We start from the raw sequence: 22,723 nt of genomic DNA, 5'->3' as shown, positions 1-22,723 counted from the left end.
GTTTCTATAATAACGCACCCAGTTGGGTTAAAACTGGTCTCGACCAGTGCCACTGCCAACAGAAGATACAGAGTTAAGTTAATAATATCACGTTATATGAATGCTTTTCGTTTTCTTTGTCAACATACGATAATAGCTGATTAATTAAATAATTTCCCCTTAATTTTGGGTCTGCTGTATTGCTGCTCACTTGGCTACCGACATAACATGCTATAAAGCCAGCCTATTTTAAACTGTGGTGTAGAAACTATTAATTGGGATGCTCCTCCTCACTTTCTATGTTCGTCCCAACACTTTTTTTGGGGGGAAATCACAAATAATATTTCATATATTTGGCCGACGGGCAAAGAGATTGTAAGACACCTCGGCTTTAAGACTCACTGTTGCAGACACGGCAGTTTTTCATCAACTGGAAGAAAAGTATTTTGTCATTTTTACAGTGTAACATTGAAATACTTCAAATCGGAAATATGAAACATTTTATCTAGAAAGTTATATCTGCAAGGCACTAAATTATATAATACACAAATTGGACTCAAGATATTACACCAGGGATCAGCAACCTTTTTGATATGGAGTGCCATTTTTTATTTTTTTAGTCAATGGCTGTGCCGATGAAGGATTAATAGTGGTGTTTTCCTTATTACATGACGTGTTGTTCTGAAAGCAAAAAGAAACAAATGAAACACGGAATGTAGGCTGTCATCCGCGCAGTCTGACTGAAGCAAAGCAGGCATGTTTACTCGTGCAATTAATCAAAAGAGAAGTGCTGCTGGCTTGTGATGTGTGAATGGTTTGCACGCGCAGCGCTGTTTCATCACACTTTAATAGTGTTAAGCTTCCTATTCAGCTGATGAAAACACGCTACGTAATCATGAGGAAGGATTACATCAAGATGTAGATTGGAATGCAGGTGCGGAATTTATATAAATATAGTCTACTCCTCTCTCGCAGTTGCTGACGTGCCAATGATTACCCCTCCGTGTATCAATGCTGGCACGCGTGCCATAGGTTGCCAACACCTGCATTACACAATAGCCAGCATCTACACGACACTGGGTGATAGCCTAATCAGAACCCACATTTCAGATAGTTCTGCGCCCCTGAATTCATGACGGTTATGACTTTTTTAACGTCTTGACATTTATCACTTTTATTGTGACTTTTTAATGCCAAAAAGCAGCAACATATTGATGGTGTTCTTTTACCATTATAGGATTGTGCCTGGCTCATTTTGTGATCGCCTCATTAATGAAGCCCATTGCTTGACATTTAAATTACAAGTTGTTAATTCACTTTATATGAACTATATATTTTAAATAGGATGTGATGGAGGGAAACACTTTAGAAGTGGAACCTTGAAACATCCAGGCCATGTCTCAGCCATGCCTCAGCCTGCTCCATGCCATGTCACAGCCATGCCTCAGCCTGCTCCATGCCACATCACAACCAAGCTTCAGTCTGCTCCATGCCACATCACAATCAAGCATCAGTCTGCTCCATGCCATGTTTCAGTCGAACCCCAGACTGCTCCATGCCATGTCACAAGCAAACCTCTTCTCACCAGTCCATGCCCGGCTCTGCTCCACGGTCCAGGCCCACCTCCATCCCTATGACTTGGCTCCACTCCTTGAGCCTCTCATGTACCCACCCCCCGGACTGTTGTTGTAGTTTTGTTTTGTTTAAGTCAAGTCAAGCCAAGCCAAGATTTAGTCAAGTCATGTTTTGTTTGTGTCAAATCTAGTTTAGTCATGTTCATGTTTATGTTTCATGTGTCAATAAGGGTTTTTGGATCTCACTTTAAAAAAAAAAACTGCACTTGGTTCGTCACTCTATCGTCTTCGTCCTTGCCAGCAAAGTTACACCATTGTCTACTTATTTATTACTTATTTATTTGTGGTGGTTCTTGTAAATTGAAACATGATTGTAAGTAATGAAAAGTAAATTGATAACACAATTGCATCCATTTACTTAATTAATGAAAATGTTTGCAACTTTTAATTTAATGGAAATAAAGCATTTTCAAGATATTTGTAACTTGTGCATTATAATTTATTTACACAGCAATAATAATAATAATAATAGTACCAATAATACTAGGATGATTAAAGCAACATTGCTCCACAACTGCTAGGAGCACATCCTCAATTGACACGCATAACTCTGGAATGCACCTGAAACCATTTTGGAGGGAGAGAGGCAACGCTCCCCCCAAAAAGGGTAGATGTCATTCTACCTCACAAACACACGCCATGCCAAAAAGCTTCTACCCTCAAGACTATAAAAGACCTAATAAGTGCTCACAGAAAAAAAGAGCAAAAGTAGATCAAATCAAAGAAAAACAGCACTCCCACATACAGCTCTCATGCACCACGCTCATTCCCAGCATGTAGGAGAGAGAGAAAGAGAGAGAGAGAGATTTAATTATATTTTTATTGTTATTTGTGTCACGATTCCCCGTTGTCTACTCTGTGTTTCTCCCCTGTCATTTGTCATCCCGAACTACACTTCCCATAATCCCCTGCCCTCATCACTGCCAGTGTCATGGTTCTCACCTGTTGGTAATTTAATCATCATCCCTGTGTATTTAAGCCGTGTTGTTTGTTAATTCGTCGTCGGTCGTTTTATGTTATGGTTGTCATTGATTGTGTTCCTGCCGTGCCCTCCGTGGATGTTTCTAGTGTTTATATTTTTGTTATCCCCTCGTGGATGTTTTGTTTGTTCCCTGTGTTTTGATTTATTCTGTGTTTTCTTACTTATTTAATAAAGAACTGCATTTAGATCCTCACTCCTCGTCTGTCCTCGTCTGAATCCTAACAATTTGTTACGGTTTTATTATTATTATTTGTCTTGTCATTATCTGTTTTGTGTATTAATGCTTTGGCAATATTGTATGTAAACACATTCATGCTAATAAAGTACTTTAAATTAAATTGAGAGAGAGACCAGTCCCTTTTGTCAGCTGGCTCTGAAACTCACAAACCCACTAACAACTAACAAACACCAGCTTCAGACCAGCACTGCTTAACTTAACCAAATCAGAATAAACCAAATCATAAAAGAAAGCAAAAATTCATATTTGGACCATTGGGAAAATGAAAGTAAAAACCAAAGCAAATTGGAATGTTATCGGGCCCTAAACAGAACATATAATCTGGCAGAATATCTCCACACTGTAAGAGATCCCAAACAGAGACGGATCCTCACCAAATACAGACTCAGTGATCACAATCTGGCCATAGAAAAAGGCAGACACAGACAAACATGGCTTCCAAAGGAAGAATGAGTCTGTGCTCACTGTGATACGGGTGAGGTCGACACACTTTCTCCTTCACGGTGAGAAATGTACAGAGGTGAGAGAGAAATACCTCCACAAACTCTCAAACCTCATGCCACAGTTTTCCAGTTTGGCAGAACTGATCAGTTGCTGGTGTTCCCCGTCTGTCGCTCTCTCCACGTTGTGTCGGAGAAGCGACACTAGGGGTCTCTCTCGAGCACTGAATATACCTCTGATCCATTGAAAAAAGGCCAATGAGAAGTTGACAGTCAGTATTTGCATACCCCGCCCCCGGACATACGGGTATAAAGGCGAGGCAAATACTAGAGTTCATTCAGAAATTTTCTTTGGAGCCGATGGTTGTGCATGCTGTTCGCGTGAGATCACACCAGTTCCTGTATTCCTCTGACGCTCTGCATGCTGTTGGATTGAGGGCGCATTACAACGGCGATTTCTCCTTCTTGCACGGCAGTGCAATTGCCCCTGGGCGCTTCGACAGTGCAGAAACCCAACTCTAAGAGAGTTGTTTAAGAGAGTGATTTTCTCTAAAAGAGCAATACACAGCGGTGTTGAACGTCCTTTTCAGGACGCGTCTTTTTAAAGACGTGTATCCGCCTCTGTGTAGTTTCCGGATGCGGTCGATTTCTCCCCACCTCCTACGGTCATAAAAACTGCCTGGCGTACCTGGGTTGCGATTACACGCAGGCAGCGTTTTTATGAATGGTCTATGTTTTCAGTGCGAGAACATAGGCATGACAGCATTGCGGTCGTAGGCTTTTTCTTGTAGTGAGAGAAAGCCACTTCAGCCCCCGCGCGCCTCGCCTCTTTCCCACGGGATTGGGGCAGGCGCTGCGGGCGATGAAGGTGATTTGGGGATGAAGACGGGCTGTGTTCGCCGGGTACCCCCCCCGCGAGCCTCCCGCCTCCTCGGTACGCTTGCTGGCTTCTGTCCGAGCTCGGGATGAGCGTTTTCTCTCCAATAAGGTTATGTTCTCAGTGTGAGAACATAGCTGTTGCAGCATTGCGGTCATAGGCTTTCTTTTGTCATGAGAGAAAGCCACTTCAGCCGCCCCCCGCGCCTCGCCTCTTTCCCACGGGATTGGGGCAGGCGCCGCGGGCGATGAAGGTGATTTGGGGATAAAGACGGGCTGTGTTCGATGGGTAAATCCCCGCGAACCACCCGCCTCCACAGCACGCTTGCTTGCTCCCATCTGCTCGGGATGAGTGCAGCCCGCTTCACGGCCGGCCTGCCGGTCCTTTGAGCTCCCGGGATTGGATGACGATAATCACCGCTGCATCGGAGAGCGTTACAGCGGCGTCTGATGCTGATGACTCATCTGCGCCGCCACCTTTGGGTCTGCGCGCCTAGTCTGAGCCTGATGCACAGAGGTCCGATATGCTTCTCCTGGTACAGCGAGCGCGAAGTTGGACCGGAAAATCCCGTCCCCTTCCCCCTCACGGCTACTTGTTTGGTTCCACGGGCATATGCGCCGCTCACAGACGTGCATGACGAGCTGAGCAAGCCAAGCTTCCTTGCTCCTCCGCTCTCACTACCCTCGGCGGTAGAGCGGTCCCAGACCACTCCCCCCCTGCACGCCATGGCCCCCCCCCTGCAGTCCACCGGGCCAAGGCTCCAAAAATGTGCACTTGGGTAGTCCTGTTCTTGACGTGCTGCAGGAACTGCACTCGAACAGGCGATGGCCCCCCTTGTGGTCCGGAAACTCAACACATGGACTGGACCTGGTCGCAGTAGAGGAGGTAGACAAAGCACGCTTTCTCAAACGCTCCCGTCTCCCAGCTCCGTCCATTCGGCGACACCACCTGACGACTCTACCCAGCAGCCCTCAGTGGTGAAGAAACAGACGGAGGCTATTTTCACACATCCTGCCCTGCCGCAAACGTGCCGCCAGGGGCCATGCCCTGTCTGCTCGCTGAGGGCGTCCTCCTGCGGCTTTCAAGAAAGAAAGAAAAGCGGTGCTCCGCCTCAACAAACATGGGCCCAGCTCTCCGCCCTGGCGTCGAGCTCCCCGCAGAAGATGGACGCCCCCTCATCTCATAGACCCCCTCGAGGACCCGGAAGGCTCCCAGGCGCTCCTGAGATGACCGACCTCACATTCTCAATAATAGAGCTATTTCCTCTTTTTGTCTCTGGGTCACCTGGCCCGCAAATGCCGTTCTCACGGCACTCTGCCGCCAGGCCTCAACAGTCCCGGCACGCTGAACGCGGCCCCAGATCCACCTTCAGCCCCACGACTGTTCCCCGGCCGGCCGGTTCTGACGAGTCCAGAGGACGCCACTAGAGGACCTCCTCCTCAGTCACCAACCCGCCCCCTGCCGGATGTCCGGAGCAACGTAAGTGCCTTGAGTCTTTTCTCAGCACCAGAGCCTCGGGACGCGTCCACGCCTCCCGACGGCGTACTACCTGCTCCACCCCGCTGCGAAGCCCCGCCGGGTACGTCAAAAATAACCGTCCCTTTGGTGCCCCTAGCACGGAGATTGGATGCGTGGCTTTCACTTCCCAACCCGTCTCGCTGGATGGCACGGACCATCCGATTCGGTTACGCAATTCAGTTTGCCAGGCCCTCCAACCGAAATGAAGAAGGGTTTCTAAAGCCCTTACTTCATTGTACCCAAGAAAGGCGGCAGCTTACGACCAATCTTGGATCTGCGAGTTGTCAATTTAGCGCTGCTCAAACTCCCGTTCAAAATGCTCACGCACAAGTGTATCTTGACAAGCATCCAGCACCTAGATTGGTTCGCAGCGGTAGACCTGAAGGACGCGTACTTCCACTTCTCAATTTTGCTGCGACATCAACACTTTCTACAGTTCGCGTTCGACGGCCAGGCGTTTCAGTACAAAGTCCTCCCCTTCGGCATGTCTCTGTCCCCTCGCGTCTTCACGAAAGTCGCAGAAGCAGCTCTTGCCCCGCTCCGAGAAGCCGGCATTCGCATACTCAATTACCTTAATGACTGGCTCATACTAGCCCACTCCCGAGAGTTACTATGCGCTCACAGAGACCAGGTGCTCAGGCACCTCAGCTGCTTGGGGCTTCAGCTCACCCCAGTCCAGAGCATCTCCTTTCTCGGCATGGAGTTAGACTCAGTCTCAATGTCCGCACGTCTCAGCGTGCGCAGTTGGTGCTGAAATGCCTCACCAAATTCAGGCCAGGCACAACGGTCCCTTTAAAACTCCTCCAGAGGCTCCTGGGACATATAGCATCCTCTGCCGCGACCACACCGCTGGGGTTGATGCATATGAGACCGATTCAGCACTGGCTTCAGACTCGAGTCCCGAGACGAGCATGGCACGCACCGTGTGACGATCATCCCCGCCTGCCGAAAAAACACTACAACCCTGGACAGACCTCTGCTTTCTACGGGCAGGAGTGCCCCTGCAGCAGGTGTCCCGACGCGTCCTGGTCACTACCGATGCCTCCAGATTGGGTTGGGGCGCCGTGTGCAAAGGGCACGCAGCTGCGGACCGTTGGAGAGGGGCCCCGCTGCGCTGGCATATCAATTGCCTAGAGTTGTTGACTGTCTTCTTTGCCCTGCGGCGGTTTCTCCCGTTAATTCGAGACAAACACGTCCTAATCAGGTCAGACAGCACCACTGCGGTAGCGTACATAAATCGCCAAGGCGGCGTACGCTCCCGCCACATGTCACGACTCGCCCGTCGTCTCCTCCTTTGGAGCCAGCAGCGACTCCGGTCGCTGCGTGCCACTCACATCCCCGGCAAGCTCAATGTGGTAGCGGACGCACTGTCACGACAGAGCTTACCCAGTGGAGAGTGGAGGCTCCACCCCCAGTCGGTCCAGCTGATTTGGGAACGGTTCGGCAGAGCCCAGGTAGACCTGCTTGCCTCACGAGAGACCTCCCACTGCCCGCTCTGGTACAGCCGAACAGAGGCTCCCCTTAGGACAGACGAGGGGGAGGAATATCTTTGCGAGATACTACAATCTCAGGGTTGAGTCAGTTTCATCTCGTGTTCTCTCAGGTCCGAGCCAGTAGAACTCGGTAACACGCTGATGGGCTGGCCGGGTGAATCGCTTGCATATACGCCCTTTCCCATCGCTTGAGGTAAAACAGTGCGTCTTTTTTCCCAGGAGACTCCACTCAACGTGAATCCCTGGTCGATTCCTCCCTAGCCCTCATGGGTCCGCAGTTCGGCGGAGGAACTTGCCGACCCAATCCACTGTGGGTACTCAGATCTACCCTGTACTGGAATAGGTGCTCCACAGAGTAAGGGCCTCCTACGCGGACTCCCCGTGTGTGTATTTTCCGCGATATGGTCCCCTTACGAGCAGACCCGCGTTTTCCTTGGGTAAGTTTCGGCTGCACCCCGGTCGCCGTGTGTAGCAACTCCACCCTCGCTGAGGCTGGATCTGCCACCGCGCCACTTCCACGTGTCGCCTAAGAACACATGTGACGTATTCACCACCATACCTCCCCAGTTGGGCAGGGGTGGTCTCCGCGGGATTTAAATTGGACCCCTAGTGTCGCTTCTCCGACACAACGTGGAGAGAGCGACAGATGGGGAATGTCTAGGTTACGGATGTAACCTCCGTTCCCTGATGGAGGGAACGAGACGTTGTGTCTTCCCGGCCACGTCGCTGAGCCGAACCGCTGTAGTGGCCAGAACCATTTCCGGCTCCTCAGAAAAATCCTGAATGAACTCTAGTATTTGCCTCGCCTTTATACCCGTATGTCCGGGGGCGGGCTATGCAAATACTGACTGCCAACTTCTCATTGGCCTTTTTTCAATGGATCAGAGGTATATTCAGTGCTCGAGAGAGACCCCTAGTGTCGCTTCTCCGACACACGTCTCGTTCCCTCCATCAGGGAACGGAGGTTACATCCGTAACCTAGACGTTACTGGGGGAGGACCATCATGCATCAGTTGCACCTAAATTCATTATTAAGATGCACACCGTCAGAAACCAATCACTGCCTTAATGTACTTCAGTCACAGTACTTTTATTTTCTTATGTTCATAATGTCATGTTAAATGTGTATTTTATTTTATATTGTATATTGTTATTATAGATTTTATTTTATTTGATTCATTACCTGGCCCCTTATTTTAATTATATCTTTATTGTTATTTGTTACTATTTTATCATTATTATTTGTCGTCTTGTCATTATCGGTTTTGTGTATTAATGCTTTGGCAATAGTGTATGTAAACACAATCATGCCAATAAAGTACTTTTAAATTGAAAATATTGAGAGGGAGTAAGAGTGATTGACGAAAAGGAAGAGGAAAAGAGATTCACACTCTGTGTGCTGACACCTCCCTGCTGTGTTTGACAGCCTCCATCTGTTGTTGGTGTTCAGAGGTGGCCAGTGATAGAAAACAGCTCTTTTGAAACGGTTTGAAATCTGCATCAGAACACTGCAGCCTTACTGACAACCTGCTCACTGCTTTCATTGCCTGTGTGTATATGTATATGTATAGCATGCACGCACGAACTAACGCACGCACGCACACACAATTTCCACAACGATGATTCATTACTGATGATACCTCCAGAAACCAACACCTGCTGGATATTGTGCATTCCATTAAGCAGGCAGCTTGATTGTCCTTAGCTTGTAGAGTTCTAGTTGTTTCCTTTGATGCTCTTCAATTTTATTTTAGCATATTTGGCATTTTAGAGTTTGTTCACCTTTCAAGTTGGATTTACAAAAAAAGAAAGTTGTTAAGATAGCCTTGAAAGTTTATTTGACACAGTAAACACATCATGTTGTTAGATGTGCAGGATCTTAATGAGAGCCAATCATGATTTTTTGGGAACAAACTAGCTAAAGCAGAAAGCCCTGCGGTAATGCCCTAATAGACTGCCTGTTGAGAAGTTCATAGCAGGTCTCTGATCTCTGATGGTAGATAGGACTGTCAAAACAAGTTTGAGATCCACAGTAACATTAAAAATGAGAAAAAGGTTAAAGTAGAGGACAGTTAATGAAACAATTAATATACATTCTCCTTCAACTACCAAATTCACTTCAAATTATATCTATTTCAAAGTCGATTTCCTTGCTTTCAGTTGATTATCCCCAGATTAAGAATATACCGAAGCTGACGTGTCAGTCAGCTAATTCCCTTTGTTAAAGTAATATTCCTGAACTGATCCTACAATTGTGACTAATCTCTAAATCATTAAACTAATTGTCACTAATTTGTGCCATTAATTTTCTATGGTATAACAATTTAACATATTCACTGTGACAATATTCATTCTGTTGTACAGTATAAACTTGTTTGTATTCTTTCACACTAGACATCCTACTGAATGTAAAGAACAATTATATCGAAGCTTGTACTTCCATTTCCTGAGGTAAGTAATGTAAGTATTAATGGTAGACCATGCCAGCACTCACCAAAACATAATGAAAATTATTTTAAAATAATTATTTCTTCATCAGTACACTTCTAAAAAAATAGAACAGAATTAAATACTATTGTTTTAATCGCCATATAACCAGGGCTAGAGGCTGAACCATGGCAGACATGGGATGAGGTGGCAGGGCAGTAGTGTTTGGAAAACCTGTTTTTAAATACAGTGCAGACTTCACCTTTACTCTTATTCTATTTTTTACTTGTTTATTCTTTCATATGCATTTATCTGCAGTACATATTTACAGTGGGGTCCAAAAGTCTGAGACCACTAGTGAAAATGCTTCTATTTTGGAATGTCCCCCTTAAGTTTTAATTACAGCATGCTATCAAGCATGCTATGTGGCATGGACTCCACAATTGCTGATTCACATTATCCAGCATGATCCAAAAACCATATTGTGTGATTCAATGGAAGTAAAGATCTGGTCTTCTTTTAAAGGAGCAATTAATATCCAGCAGGGCTGCCAATTTAATGCATTCATTCAGTGCAATTAATTATATTTAAAAATAACATGTTAAAAACATTTACACAATTAATCAAGGCCCTGAAATGCATGCCTGAAGTACCACCTTTTTTCAGCAGGGGGCAGTAAGCGAAACTCATCAAGACTTGAAAAGTGATGCATCCAAAAACACTCTGTCTGACATGTGTATGTTGATGCATCCTTAGAAAAGCCCTTATAATAAATCTATCTTGGACAGATTGATGAATTCAATTGCTAAATGGATTGCTGTGGACTGTAGGCCAATGATACGCTTATGTATAATGATATGGAAATAAAGAATATATTTCCTTCCAAAGCCGCTCTTTGTATGTACTTATCCATGCATTATTTGTTTGCCACAATAATGAAATGCATTTTCATTGTCTGAATTATTACATTTATAATATATTACATTTATAATCATTTAAATATAAATATTTATAATTATTTAATCATTATATATTGAATTATTGTGATTTGAGGGGCTTTCTCAGAAAATATTTAAAGATGTGATTAACTGTGATATATAGTGTTACTTACTTTAAATTACATCCCCAATGGAGCAATCAAAGGTTAAGTGTCTTAGTCAAGGGTAGATTGGTGACGTTTCAGGGATTGCCCCTTGCACAGTTCAGACCTGCAACCTTTGGTCTCCAACTCAGATCTGTAATCACTAGATAACCTCAATCACCTCACATGGTTTTCTTATTATTATAAATAGTGAATATGGTGAGTAGCTGTTATGTTATATGTTGCATTTTCTCAACCATGAGTCACTTTTTAAGGTATCTGAATGTATCTCACCTGTTAGGGTGCGTTTGCGGGTGCGTCGGTTCCCACAGCCAGCGCACTCTGTGAATTTAGACCAAGTACTGAGAGCGCAGTCATCCCTGCAGGGCACCCAGCAGCTCCTGAAGCGTGACGGCATTGGCTCGGCCCACTGCAGACACTCTGACATGTCTGCCACCTCATCATACTCATCCACACAGCTCACTCCTGAGAGAAAACACAATTAACCCCACCACAGCTTTAATACAACAGTACATCTGAAGTTATTTATGCCTGCTTGTTTATTGGTTAATTCAAGTTTGCAAACTGCAGATCTACAAAGACCAAAAATTATTAATGTGATAAAGTGCATCCAGTACAGAGGTAACGATTCAAGTTATTCCTAGTCAGCCACAGACAGCACCCCATTGGACCGTCTACAGTCCATTTGCTCACAACCTGATGCATACTGGATACAAAAATATCAAGCGCTGGCATAAATCACCAATTCCCACTTGATTAGTTAGCTTTACGCAAACTACTGTTGTATTACAAATTTATAAAATGTTAAACACAATCATATATATAAACTGGGAAAGTAGAGTAGACTGCATTTAGCATTTAAGGTATAAATGATAAATATATCAGCTGTTAGAAAGAGTATTCCAGCAAGAGATTTCCTTCCAGTTCTGTTCTCTCTATTGTAAATTAAATTAGTCAGACTACTGACAATCTCATCCTCTGTCTTTTAATTGCTATTGGAGCCCCAGCCCCAGTTGTCTAAATAGTTAGGCCGATTGGATTAGCATCTCTGTATCTGAATAGTTATGCTGATTGGATTAGGACTGGTAACAATCTAGAGTCTAGGGTGGGTTTCCTATGCCTGTATACATCATTTGCATGCTTTAAAGTTATCACCTGGGTGCTTTGTGTCTATCTCTAAGCGCTGCCCTCTAAATGCATGTATAAATTACAATGTAAAGTTCCCTTAGTTAGATGTTGGTCCCTGCAGCTGCTGACAGCACGAATTTCTCAATAAAGAATCCTGCTTGAAGATACAACCGAGTCTCCTGGTCTTACCTTCTGAGTTTCCCACTCTCTAGAAGGATAAAAAGTTTACAACACTACAGTCTACCAGTCTGCTTACAAGGTACTGAACTGATACAGTGAAAGCTTCTGAAGAAGAACTAATCACTAGATTTGCCAAATTTTGCAAGGTTAAATGCATCAGTTTAAGGACTGGACTTTAAGTGAGGACTAGACTTCATGCCAGTTGGTCAAAAGTCTAAATCTGAAAGACTAAATTATTCTACACATCAATCAACACCACTCCAATCCAATCAGCCTCATTAATTAATGTTAAATGTCCAATTGCAGTTCCTTTATGCATAAACGTTGAAGCAAATTCATGGATATGTATTTGCCACTGAATTACGCAAAGGCATAGTGACTAAAAGCCATTATGTATCCACCGTAATTCTATCTTTTACAGTGCTGATTTCAGATCCTCCTGCTTGAAAATACTCCTCCTCAGCATCGCTGCCACTGAGGGACGATAAATTATGTGCTTGGCAAATGTGAAGCCACCAGTTACCTTTTCAGCACACTGTTGCATTCAATCCACCCACAGGGTGATGTATTTCTAGCAGACAGCCGAGAACTCTTCGCTCACTGACTTAAATTTGCCACTCTGCAGACATGATGGCCTGTTTTGACACAGTCCTCCAGAGTGTGGCTGGCTTCAACTCAGCTGAGGCTTTTCATGAGAATTCAGTTAACATATAACTGTAACGATGACACTTGAAGGAAACTTTTCAAACTAAACAGCAAGGCTTATTTTTGGTCGAGCTGACACTGTTTGACACTTAACTCTTTCCCCGCCAAACACGGAATTTTCCGTGTTTTATGAAAAAACGCTTCCCCGCCAAACACAGAATTTTCCGGGTTTCCGTGTTTTAGGTGTTATACGGTAAGGAAGACCCCTGCGCATGTTTTGAAAGAGTACGCAACTCTTTGATCAAAGAAACAGACTGCGATGTCTCAAACATGAAGAAGTGGAGTATTGAGAAGCTCAAAATATCAGACATAAACATGCCTTTTTCTCAGCTTTTTGTCTGAAATGTTGTTTTTTGACAAAACCTACCTCTGTTCAAGTCGCAATAAAAAAGAACAAATGAAGATAAAATAAAATCGGTTTTTTTGCCTAAAAGCAGAGGCTCAGATCTTTATTGTGATATATAGCATCTTCATATATTCATGGAAGAAAATATTCTGCGGGCCATTAAAGTTTAGTGAAAATCGTCAAAAACCCTGGCGGTGGCTGGCAACTTTTTTTAAAAAACGCTGGCGGGGAATGAAATAGCAACACCTTGAAAACACTGACTGCTCCTAATGACTAATCAATGAACAAGAAATTAGGCTAGTTTTCATAAAGAAAAAATTAAATGTTCCATCTTTTAAATGATTTATCCATTCCTGATCTGTCTGACTGACTTTGAACACAGCACAAGGAATCTATTGAATTCTAAATTTAGAAAAAATTAATTGAGATTGTTCAGTTGTCACTCAGAGCATCCCATCTTACTCTAGTCCACATGAACGTCACCTTCCCTAGAGCAATGTCATGCTGTTATCTCAGAGAAGAACCCTCTGATGTCTTTGAAGAGGCATTGATGTACAAACATGCCTTTAACACATATTGATTCCCATTTGAAATTCTAAATTTTGCTCTGACCTAATCGTTTGCTCTATATACTTCAGAGCAATGTGGGTGAAGACAGTGCTGTAAATAGATGTAGGATAGTGTTATAATAGTATTAAAGTTTGCTTTTGTGTTTCTACAGTTATTAAATATTCAGATTATGATTAGAAGTAGCATTTATTTGTTTTGTTCCTCTGTTTGTTAATTACCTGGTGTATAAGGGATCATGTACATTCCACAAGTCATTATCACAAAATAAACCCCAAAGTTTGATCAGGACTTATTAAATTGCTTCTTTTAAAATAAATAAATTGGCATTAAATAGATTTTTGTATACATTAATTAATTATGCAGAGAAAGAGTTTGCAGTGTGATATGAGAGACAAGAAATAGCAGCACTAAGAAATCAGTCGCCTGGCAGTGAAAAAAAAAAAAAAAAAATGTATATGCACTACCGGTCAAAAGTTTTTAAACACTTACTCATTCTTTATTATAATTTTTTTTTCACATTTTAGAATAATAGTAAAGTCGTCAAAACTATGGAATAACATAAATATAACTATGGAAATGATGTTGTGACTAAACAAAATTCAAAATAAATCAAAACTGTTTTATATTGTAGCATCTCAAAGTAGAAACCATTTGCCTATAATTTACAGACATGTATTCTTGACATTTTCTCAACCAGCTTCTTGAGGTATCACCCTGGGATGCTTTTTGAACAGTATTGAATGAGTTCCCATCTACAGTATGTTGGGCACCAGCTGTTTTTCTTTATTATTTGGTCCCAAGTCATCAATTTCAAAAACTTTTTTTAATTACATTTTAGTTTTATATTTAAATAAATAAATATGGTGGCACAATTGTATTTTTATCCACAAAAAGAATTTCAAACATTTAAGCATACGCTTTCAGATAAAAATATGTTTAAGATCATGAGAAACATTTCAGTCAAGTGTTTCAAAACTTTTGACTGGTAGCGTGCGTATATATATATATATATATATTTCTATCCACAGAACTGCTGCTCACTGTATGTTTTTTTTTTTTTTGTTTTTGGCACCATTCGTAGTAAATTCTAGAGTCTTTTGTGTGTGAAAATCCCAGGAGATCAGCAGTTACATAAATACTCAAACTAGCCCATCTGGCACAAATGGTGCCAAAGACATAAAACATCCAGTGAGTGTCAGTTCTGCAGATGGAAACACCTTGTTGATAAGAGGTCAACAGAGAATGGTAACTCAAATAACCACTCTGTACAATTGTGGTGAGAAGAATAGCATATCAGAATGCTTTACTGAGATGCAGGTTAGCGCTATTTTCATATTGCTGTTACCCTTGCTGATCATGGATGCTCATGTATCAGCAAGGGGAGGATATGGAGAATTCTCTTCTGCAGTTCGAGAGAATAGCCAAGACTTGTAAATGGCCAAGAGAGGAGAGGGCATGTAGACTCATGCCATTGCTGTCCGTCAAAGCTCTGGAGGCCTACACAGCCATGGGCGAGGAGAAAGCGAACTGCTATGATGACCTGAAGGAGGCTCTGCTGGTAAAGTTTGACATCTTCCCAGAAACATACCACCAGCAATTTCGGGCGATGACGACGCCACCTTGTGAAACTACCACAGGTACCTACCACCTCCTCAAGGGGCTCTACAGACGCTGGATCCACCCTGAACAGCGAACCAAAGATGAAATTTGAGAGGTAATCATCTTTGAGCAGCTACTAAGGGTAATTCATTATTACATTAGAACTAGGGTAAAGGAACATGAGCCAGAAGATGGACTTACTGCGGCCCAGCTGGCCGCACAGTACATCAATGCGTGATGAGGAGGACCTCAATGGCTCAGCAACCAAATTGATGGCCTTGTGGAAAGGTTCAATGGCACGCTCAAGAGAATGTTGAGGAAGTTTGTGGGGGATACAAGAAAATACTGGGACAAATGGCTACAATTATTGATGTTTCCATATCAGGAACTGCCACAAGCATCCACAGGGTTTGCACCATTTGAACTATTGTATGGGTGGCCTGTTCAAGTTCCACTTGTTCTATTGCAGAAGAACTGGAAAGGGCCTACCATGGAGTCATCAGAACAGAGGATTGTCCAGTATGTCCTGCAAATGTGAGATCGCTTGGAGAAGTACCATGGAGTAGCCTAGGAGAACCTTAAGGAAGCTCAGCAATCCCAAAAAGGTGGTATGATCAACATGATTGGAAAAGAGAGTACCAACCCTGAGAGAAGGTTCTGCTGCTACCTACCATGGTGAATAAGCTGCTAGTTAAATGGCAGGGGCCATACTCTGTCCTAAGCAAGAAAAGTCTGGTAAGAAATTAAATCTCGTATTCCAATCAGGGTAAGAAGAAGCAGACATACCATGTCAACCTTCTCAAAGAGTGAAAGGACAGACCCACTGAAGAACCGGTAGTACAGGCTCTAATGGTGAGGAAGTTGGAAGACAAAAAGGACGGGGAACCAGATTGGAGAGAGTGGAAGCTACATAATCAGGTCAACCTACAACATTTGAGAAATTCCCAGAGAAGGGACCTTCAGAATATCATCAGGCAAGTACCTAACTTGTTTCAACTGACACCCTGCAAGACACAGGTTCTAAAACACACCATTCATCTCAAAGATGCCACTCCATTCAGAAAATTACCATAGAGGGTACCAGAAAGATTGACCCAAGCCGTGGTTGATGAAATTGTGAACATGCAGGAACTTGGAGTCATTGAACCTTCCATTAATGAATGGATTAATAATTATGATCATTATTGCAAAGAAAGATGGAATGCTTCAGCTGTACATGGACTTCTGGAAGCTTAATGAAGTGTCCCAATTTTATGCTTCTCCAATGCCACAAATTGAGGAGTTATTAAAGAAAATTGGACAAGCAGCCTACATCACAACACTGGATCTTTGTAAGGGTTACTAGCAAGTCCCATTGGATGAGAAGTCAAGTGAATACACCACTTTTCATACACCCCTGGGGCTATTCCATTTCACGAAAATTTCTTTTGTACTTCATGGGGCACCAGCAACATTTAAACGGCTTATGGACTGTGTGCTCCAGGGTTGTGAGAACTGTTCAGCAGCATACATGGATAATGTTGTCATTTACAGCTAAAACTGTAAAACTGCCTACAAGAAGCAGGCATGACTCTGAAGCTAAGTAAGTGTGAGTGGGCCAGAGAGGAAGTTAAGTACCTTGGATACTTGCTTGGTAAGGTATGGAAGAGATTCAGCCTCAGGTGGACAAAGTCAAAGCAATAAAGGACAGTCTGTGACCATGTACATAAAGACAGGTACTATCATTTCTGGGGTTAGTAGGATGGTATAGAAGGTCTATTCCTCAATTTGCCACATTTGCTGAACCTCCCACCAACCATACAACCAAGGCTGCCAAAAATCCAGTGGACTGGACTGCTGCTTGTGAGTCTGGTTTCAACATGCTCAAAGATTGTCTATGTTCTTCTCCTGTACTACAAAGTCCCGATTTCAGCAAGAGGTTTCTTGTACTAGTAGATGCTTCTGCAGTGGCTCTAGGAGTGGTAATGGCACAAGGCTAATGAGAAGAAGAGAGACCTGCCTTGTACCTTAGCCGGAAGCTTCTCCTCTGGGAAAATAATTACTCAACCGTTGAGAAAGAGTGCTTGACAATCAAGTGGAAGTATTATCTCCTTGGAAGAGAGTTTGACCTTGATACCGATCACAGAGCTCTGGCCTGGTTACAGACAATGAAAGACAACAACAGTAGAATTACTCGATGGTATTTGGCACTGCAACCATATAAATTCAACATCTACCACAGAGTGTGGAGAAAAACATCATAGCTGATTATTTGTCCCGATTTCCATCCTTGGGCAATCCAGAAGAGGAGGGGGTGATGTGACAAAGGGTTCTGTCACTGACCATGGTAGTGCTCACACAGACACCGCATTCATTTAATATTTACCCATTCATCATGCTGCTTTCATTGTGCAGGTGACGTGGTGTGTTAGCAAGTGTAACCGGAATAGTTGTGTCCGTTTGATTTGGCCATGCCCTTTAGGACATGCATAACGTTAATCATCTAATTAGAACCAGGTGAGGTTGTGTGTATGTAGGGAAGGTTTCTGGTGGGTCTTTGGAAGCATGTTGACTGGTGGCCGGTCGATGCAAATTTGGATGCTGGCAGATTTTTCCTTTGCAGTAAAGATCGCCGCTATATGGGTCTAGTGTTTGGCTGTGGTGGCATTTGGGTATGTTATCATGTTGGAGTAATCGTGCTTCGTTGAGGGTGAGATGTTGGCTGTGCGCTTTTATGTCATTGTTATTTTAGGGCACCCAGCACTGTGTTTTTCAACCGAGTAGTTGTTGAAGAAATGACCAACATGCTGACGATCAGGTGGGTAAGCAATTGTTTTGTATGCACTAACACCTCATGAGTTTCCCTCTTTATCCTAGCTGAAGCGGCACAGGATGTATGAAGTCCGGGCATGTTCGCGAATAGACACTTGGGACCGCAGCCCAGCTTCTCCTGCTTTCCCCTATTATTTTTGTTGACGCACGGTTTCGTCTTGCCCTACGGTTTCTGACTGACCACACCCCAATTGAGCTCTGCTTTGGGAGATTGTGGAATTTGAGTATCAACTGTGCATCGGCGCCACCATATCGTCTTGTTTCAACTGGGCTGTGACTGCTATGTGAGTCTGTGTTTTGTTTGTGTCATTATTAGTATTTGTTTTTGATTCATTGGGGAACTTTGATTTTATCTTCGTATTCTAACTAACGTGTGTGTGCTTGTGTGTGCTCTGTTAACAGCGTTGTGCGTGCACGCACACGTGTGTGCATGTGAAATTATCCCATTGTAGGTTTTGTGTATGTAAAGTGAGTGGATGTGTGATGTGATTTACATAAAAGTGATTGTATTTTGTATAGATTATATGTTGTAGTTAAAATTATGTAATTACTTTTTGTGTTTTGGGTTAGTTGATGTGTTTTTGTAGAATTGAATTAGGTGGTAATTGTGAAATTTTTTATTTTTTTTATATGCCTCTTTGTCGATCTGAGGCACTAGTTTCTAATTCTATTAGGGGCCGGAGCTGTGGAGGGAGAGGGCGCTAACTACTCTGGGATAATGGGTACCCTTGTCTCTGAGTGTTGTCACTCTATTTTTGTGTGTTACCTGCATATGTGCATGGTGAAGTGAGTGCACAAGTGTACGTGTGAAATTATAGGGAAGTGGAAACTGAGCAAGTTGTTAGTTATATCTGCAACTGACTGCGTGCTCCTATGTGAATTGTATTTGAATGTGTGTTATTTCTTTAAGCTACCAGACCTGGTTCTTATGTCAATGACTTGTGTGGGGTTGGTATGTTTTAGATATTGTTAAATTTTTAAAAATAAAGATTTTTGTATATTCACATCTCTGTTCTATCACTGTGGGAACGGAACTGTGTGCCCTTATTGGGTTGTTATTTCCTTGGGTGAAACTCCCAATGTGGCGTAATCTGTGCTTAACGGCGGTTTTAGATCTTTATTAATTACTGTGGTATTTGGGTTGGGCCTGCATCTCCTGACGGTGCTGGGGAGACATCTGCCCTTAACCTTCATAGCTTTTACCCTCTTTATCATTAAAAGTATCCCCTTCCCCACTCCTTGGCGCCACACTCAGAAAGCACAAGTGTTTTCTCAAGCTCTCTCGCTCTCGCTCTTGTGCTCTCTCGCTCTCTCTCTCACACAAATTATGTCATCATTTCATCCCATATGGTTATTTTAATACATAAACCCATACAGACACAGTTATTTGTTTAATACTGTTTATTGCACTTATCCGTTTAATGTATTGTGGTATGTAACGGCTGCTGAAGGTTCAGTCTCCTGTTGTTCTTTTCAAATAATGTATGATGTACATCAAATTTTGTGATTTGGTGATCTGTTACCTGCTAATGGTATGTTCCAGGGGATGGGCATTGGGTATATAAGTAGCCAACAGTTGTTTACAGACAGATTGTTTCACTTTTAATTGACTCTATCATAATTCAGAAGTTAACATACACTAAGTTAACTGTGCCTTTAAGCAGCTTGTAAAATTCCAGAATATGATGTCAAGCCTTTAGAAGATTTCCAATTGCCTGAAGGTACCATGTTCATCTGTACAAACAATATAGAAACAAGTATAAACACCATGGGACAACACAGCCATCATACCGCTCAGGAAGGAGACAAGCATTGTTTGGTGTGAAAAGTGCTAATCAATCCCAGAACAACAGAAAAGTACCTTCAGAAGATGTGGAGAAAACAGGTAGACAAGTATCTATATTCATAGTAAAACAGTACTATAATCGACAGAACCTGAAAGGCTCCTCAGATAGGAAGAAGCCACTGCTCCAAAACTACCATAAAAATCCAGACTACAGCAAGTGCACATGGGGACAAATATATTTTTGGAGAAATGTCCTCTGGTCTAATGAAACAAAAATATAACTGTTTGGCCATAATGACCATCATTTTGTTTGGAGGAAAAAAGGAGAGGCTTGCAAGCTGAAGAACACCATACCAACTTTGAAGCATAGCACAAAAAATGGCATCATGAGAAAAGAAAATGATGTTGATAATTTGAAGCAACATCTCAAGACATCACCCAGGAATTTAAAGCTTGGTCGCAAATGGGTCTTCTAAATGGACAATGACCCCAAGCATACCTCCAAAGTTGTGGTAAAATGGCTTAAGGACAACAAAGTCAAGGTATTGGAGTGGCAATCACAAAGCCCTGACCTCAATTTTATTAAAAGTTTGTGGGCAGAACTGAAAAAGCATGTGAGCAAGGAGGCTACAAACCTGGCCAAATTTACAGCAACTAATTGAGAGAAGTCTTGTGGAAGGCTACCCAAAATGTTTGACCCAAGTTAAACAATTTAAAGGCAATGCTACCAAATACTAACAAATTGTACGTAAACTTCTGACCCACCGGGAATGTGATGAAATAAATAAAAGTTGAAATAAATTATTCTTTCTACTATTATTCTGAAATTTCACATTGTTAAAATTGTCATCCTAACTGACCTAACTACCTACCAATACACACTACCGGTCAAAAGTTTTGAAACACTTACTCATTCTGTATTATACACATATATTTAAAATATATATATATTTTTTTATAATATATATATAAAATATTTTTATAGTAAAGTCATAAAAACTATGGAATAACATAAATTGAACTATGGGAATTATGTTGTGCGTAAACAAAATCCAAAATAAATCAAAACTGTGTTGCATCTTCAAAGTAGTCACCCTTTGCCTAGAATTTGCTGACAAGTACTCTTGACATTTTCTCAACCAACTTCTTGAGGTATCACCCTGGGGTGCTTTTTAAGTTCCCATCTATGTTGGGCACTTATTATCTGCTATCTGTTATCTTTTTTATTTGGTCCAAGTCATCAATTAAAAATATTTATTAAAATATAATATAAACAATTTATTAAATTTTAGTTTTAAAACTAAATTAATATGGTGGCACAATTATATTTTTGTTTACAAAATTTATTTCAAACATTTAAGCATTCAGATCAAAAGATTTTTAAGGTCATGAGAAACATTTCAGTCAAGTGTTTCAAAACTTTTGACCGGTAGAGTATATACTGTATATATGACCACAGAATGCTTCAACTGTCCAATCAGAATCAAGTATTCCAGAGAGCTACTGTAAGTAGTATAAAATGTACCTTAAACGACAGTTTATACTATTGTGGAATATTCTTTTTATTTTATTAAGTTGTCTTTCTATTTGGTAAATTTGAAACTGGAGGTTTGAGATGAGATACTTATTTTTTTCATCTTTACCATTTCATATGCCTCCCAGGTTGGAAATCTATTTCTCCCTCCTACTCTCTCCACTACATTTTCTTTGCTCATTCGTTCCTTTTTTCTCCACAGTGCCCCGGAGACAGAAGGGTTGACAGTAGTGACATTCTAAGAGGAGCGGCAGGCCGCCCATTTTTAGCACAATTATTTCCCCTTTCTCCTCCATCCCTATACCACTCTCTTTCAATTCATCTCCTCTCTCAATTGTTAACATTTTATTCTTATCTCATCTCTTGACAGGGATCATCTTAATAATGCAGCCACTTACAAAGGTGACAATGTTTGCTGACTGCTCAAAAGGACATGCGAGAGAACTTTTATGGCCTTTAAAAGAATCTGTCAGAGTTGCCAGCTAAGCTTCTCAAACTCATTAACTGCACATGCCGAAAATACAAAAAAACCCTAAGATTCTTCTATTCATTAGAGTGACCCTTTCATGTGCTCCTAATATTAATATTTTGATGTGTTGGAATCTAAGCCCAATTAAATGACTACTGGAGCTCGGCACAATACCAAGAGATACTTTGGAGAGTGCTCCCATAGCCACCCTATAATTATGTGAATTGATTAACTGGGACATTTTAATCCATGATGTGAGTCAAAGATTAGCATGTGTGGTATAATCAATATATCTGCCATCTTAAATCCCATGACATGATTTAGAGGAAAACCAGATTGCACTTGACTTCAGTGAGATGTTCAATCCCTGATTGTGTCTATGTAGTGACACTAGGGGTCGCTCTTGGGAGCCCCAAACACCTTCAAATCTTTGCTAAAATGCCAATGGGAATTGGCGAGTGAAATTTGCATGCACTCCCCCGGACATACGGGTATAAAAGGAGAAGGAATGCCCAATCTCATTCGGGTTTTGTGCTGAGATTACGAGACAAGGTCCCGGCCATTTCAGTGGCTAGTACAGCGTTGTGGCAAGAGGGACACAACGTCTCATTCCCTCCATCAGGGAACGGAGGATACAACATTAACCGAGACATTCCCCTTGTCACTAACTCAACTTTGTGTCGATGTAGTGATACTAGGTTTCCCTATAGAAAAACGCCACAACAGCTGAACCGTGTTACGTTACCATGCTGATGCAGGTCACAGCTGCTATGTGCGTAATAGCAGGTGCATCAGACTGCACGTAACCGCCTCCAATGCCCCAAAAGACGTCATGTAGTTCCCCACATCCCTGAGGGGAGGAAGCAACGTAACTATCATGGGAGCAGGCAGCGTCAGCCGCTGCC

The 22,723-nt window shown here is 42.5% G+C and overlaps 1 protein-coding gene across 1 annotated transcript in view; it reads right to left on the bottom strand.

Moving 5' to 3' along the window:
• Nucleotides 1–22,723, bottom strand: part of LOC127658855 (thrombospondin type-1 domain-containing protein 7B-like) — a 367,438-nt gene that overhangs the window by 111,616 nt on the left and 233,099 nt on the right. The window contains exon 14 of the mRNA XM_052148387.1: nt 10,964–11,155. Coding sequence (XP_052004347.1) covers nt 10,964–11,155 — 192 coding nt within the window. The remainder of the gene's footprint in view (nt 1–10,963; nt 11,156–22,723) is intronic.

Source organism: Xyrauchen texanus, chromosome 18, assembly GCF_025860055.1.
Source record: "Xyrauchen texanus isolate HMW12.3.18 chromosome 18, RBS_HiC_50CHRs, whole genome shotgun sequence".
Lineage (NCBI taxonomy): Eukaryota > Metazoa > Chordata > Actinopteri > Cypriniformes > Catostomidae > Xyrauchen > Xyrauchen texanus.
Note: the sequence above shows the minus strand (reverse complement) of the source record. Positions and strands in the feature narration are given on the sequence as shown.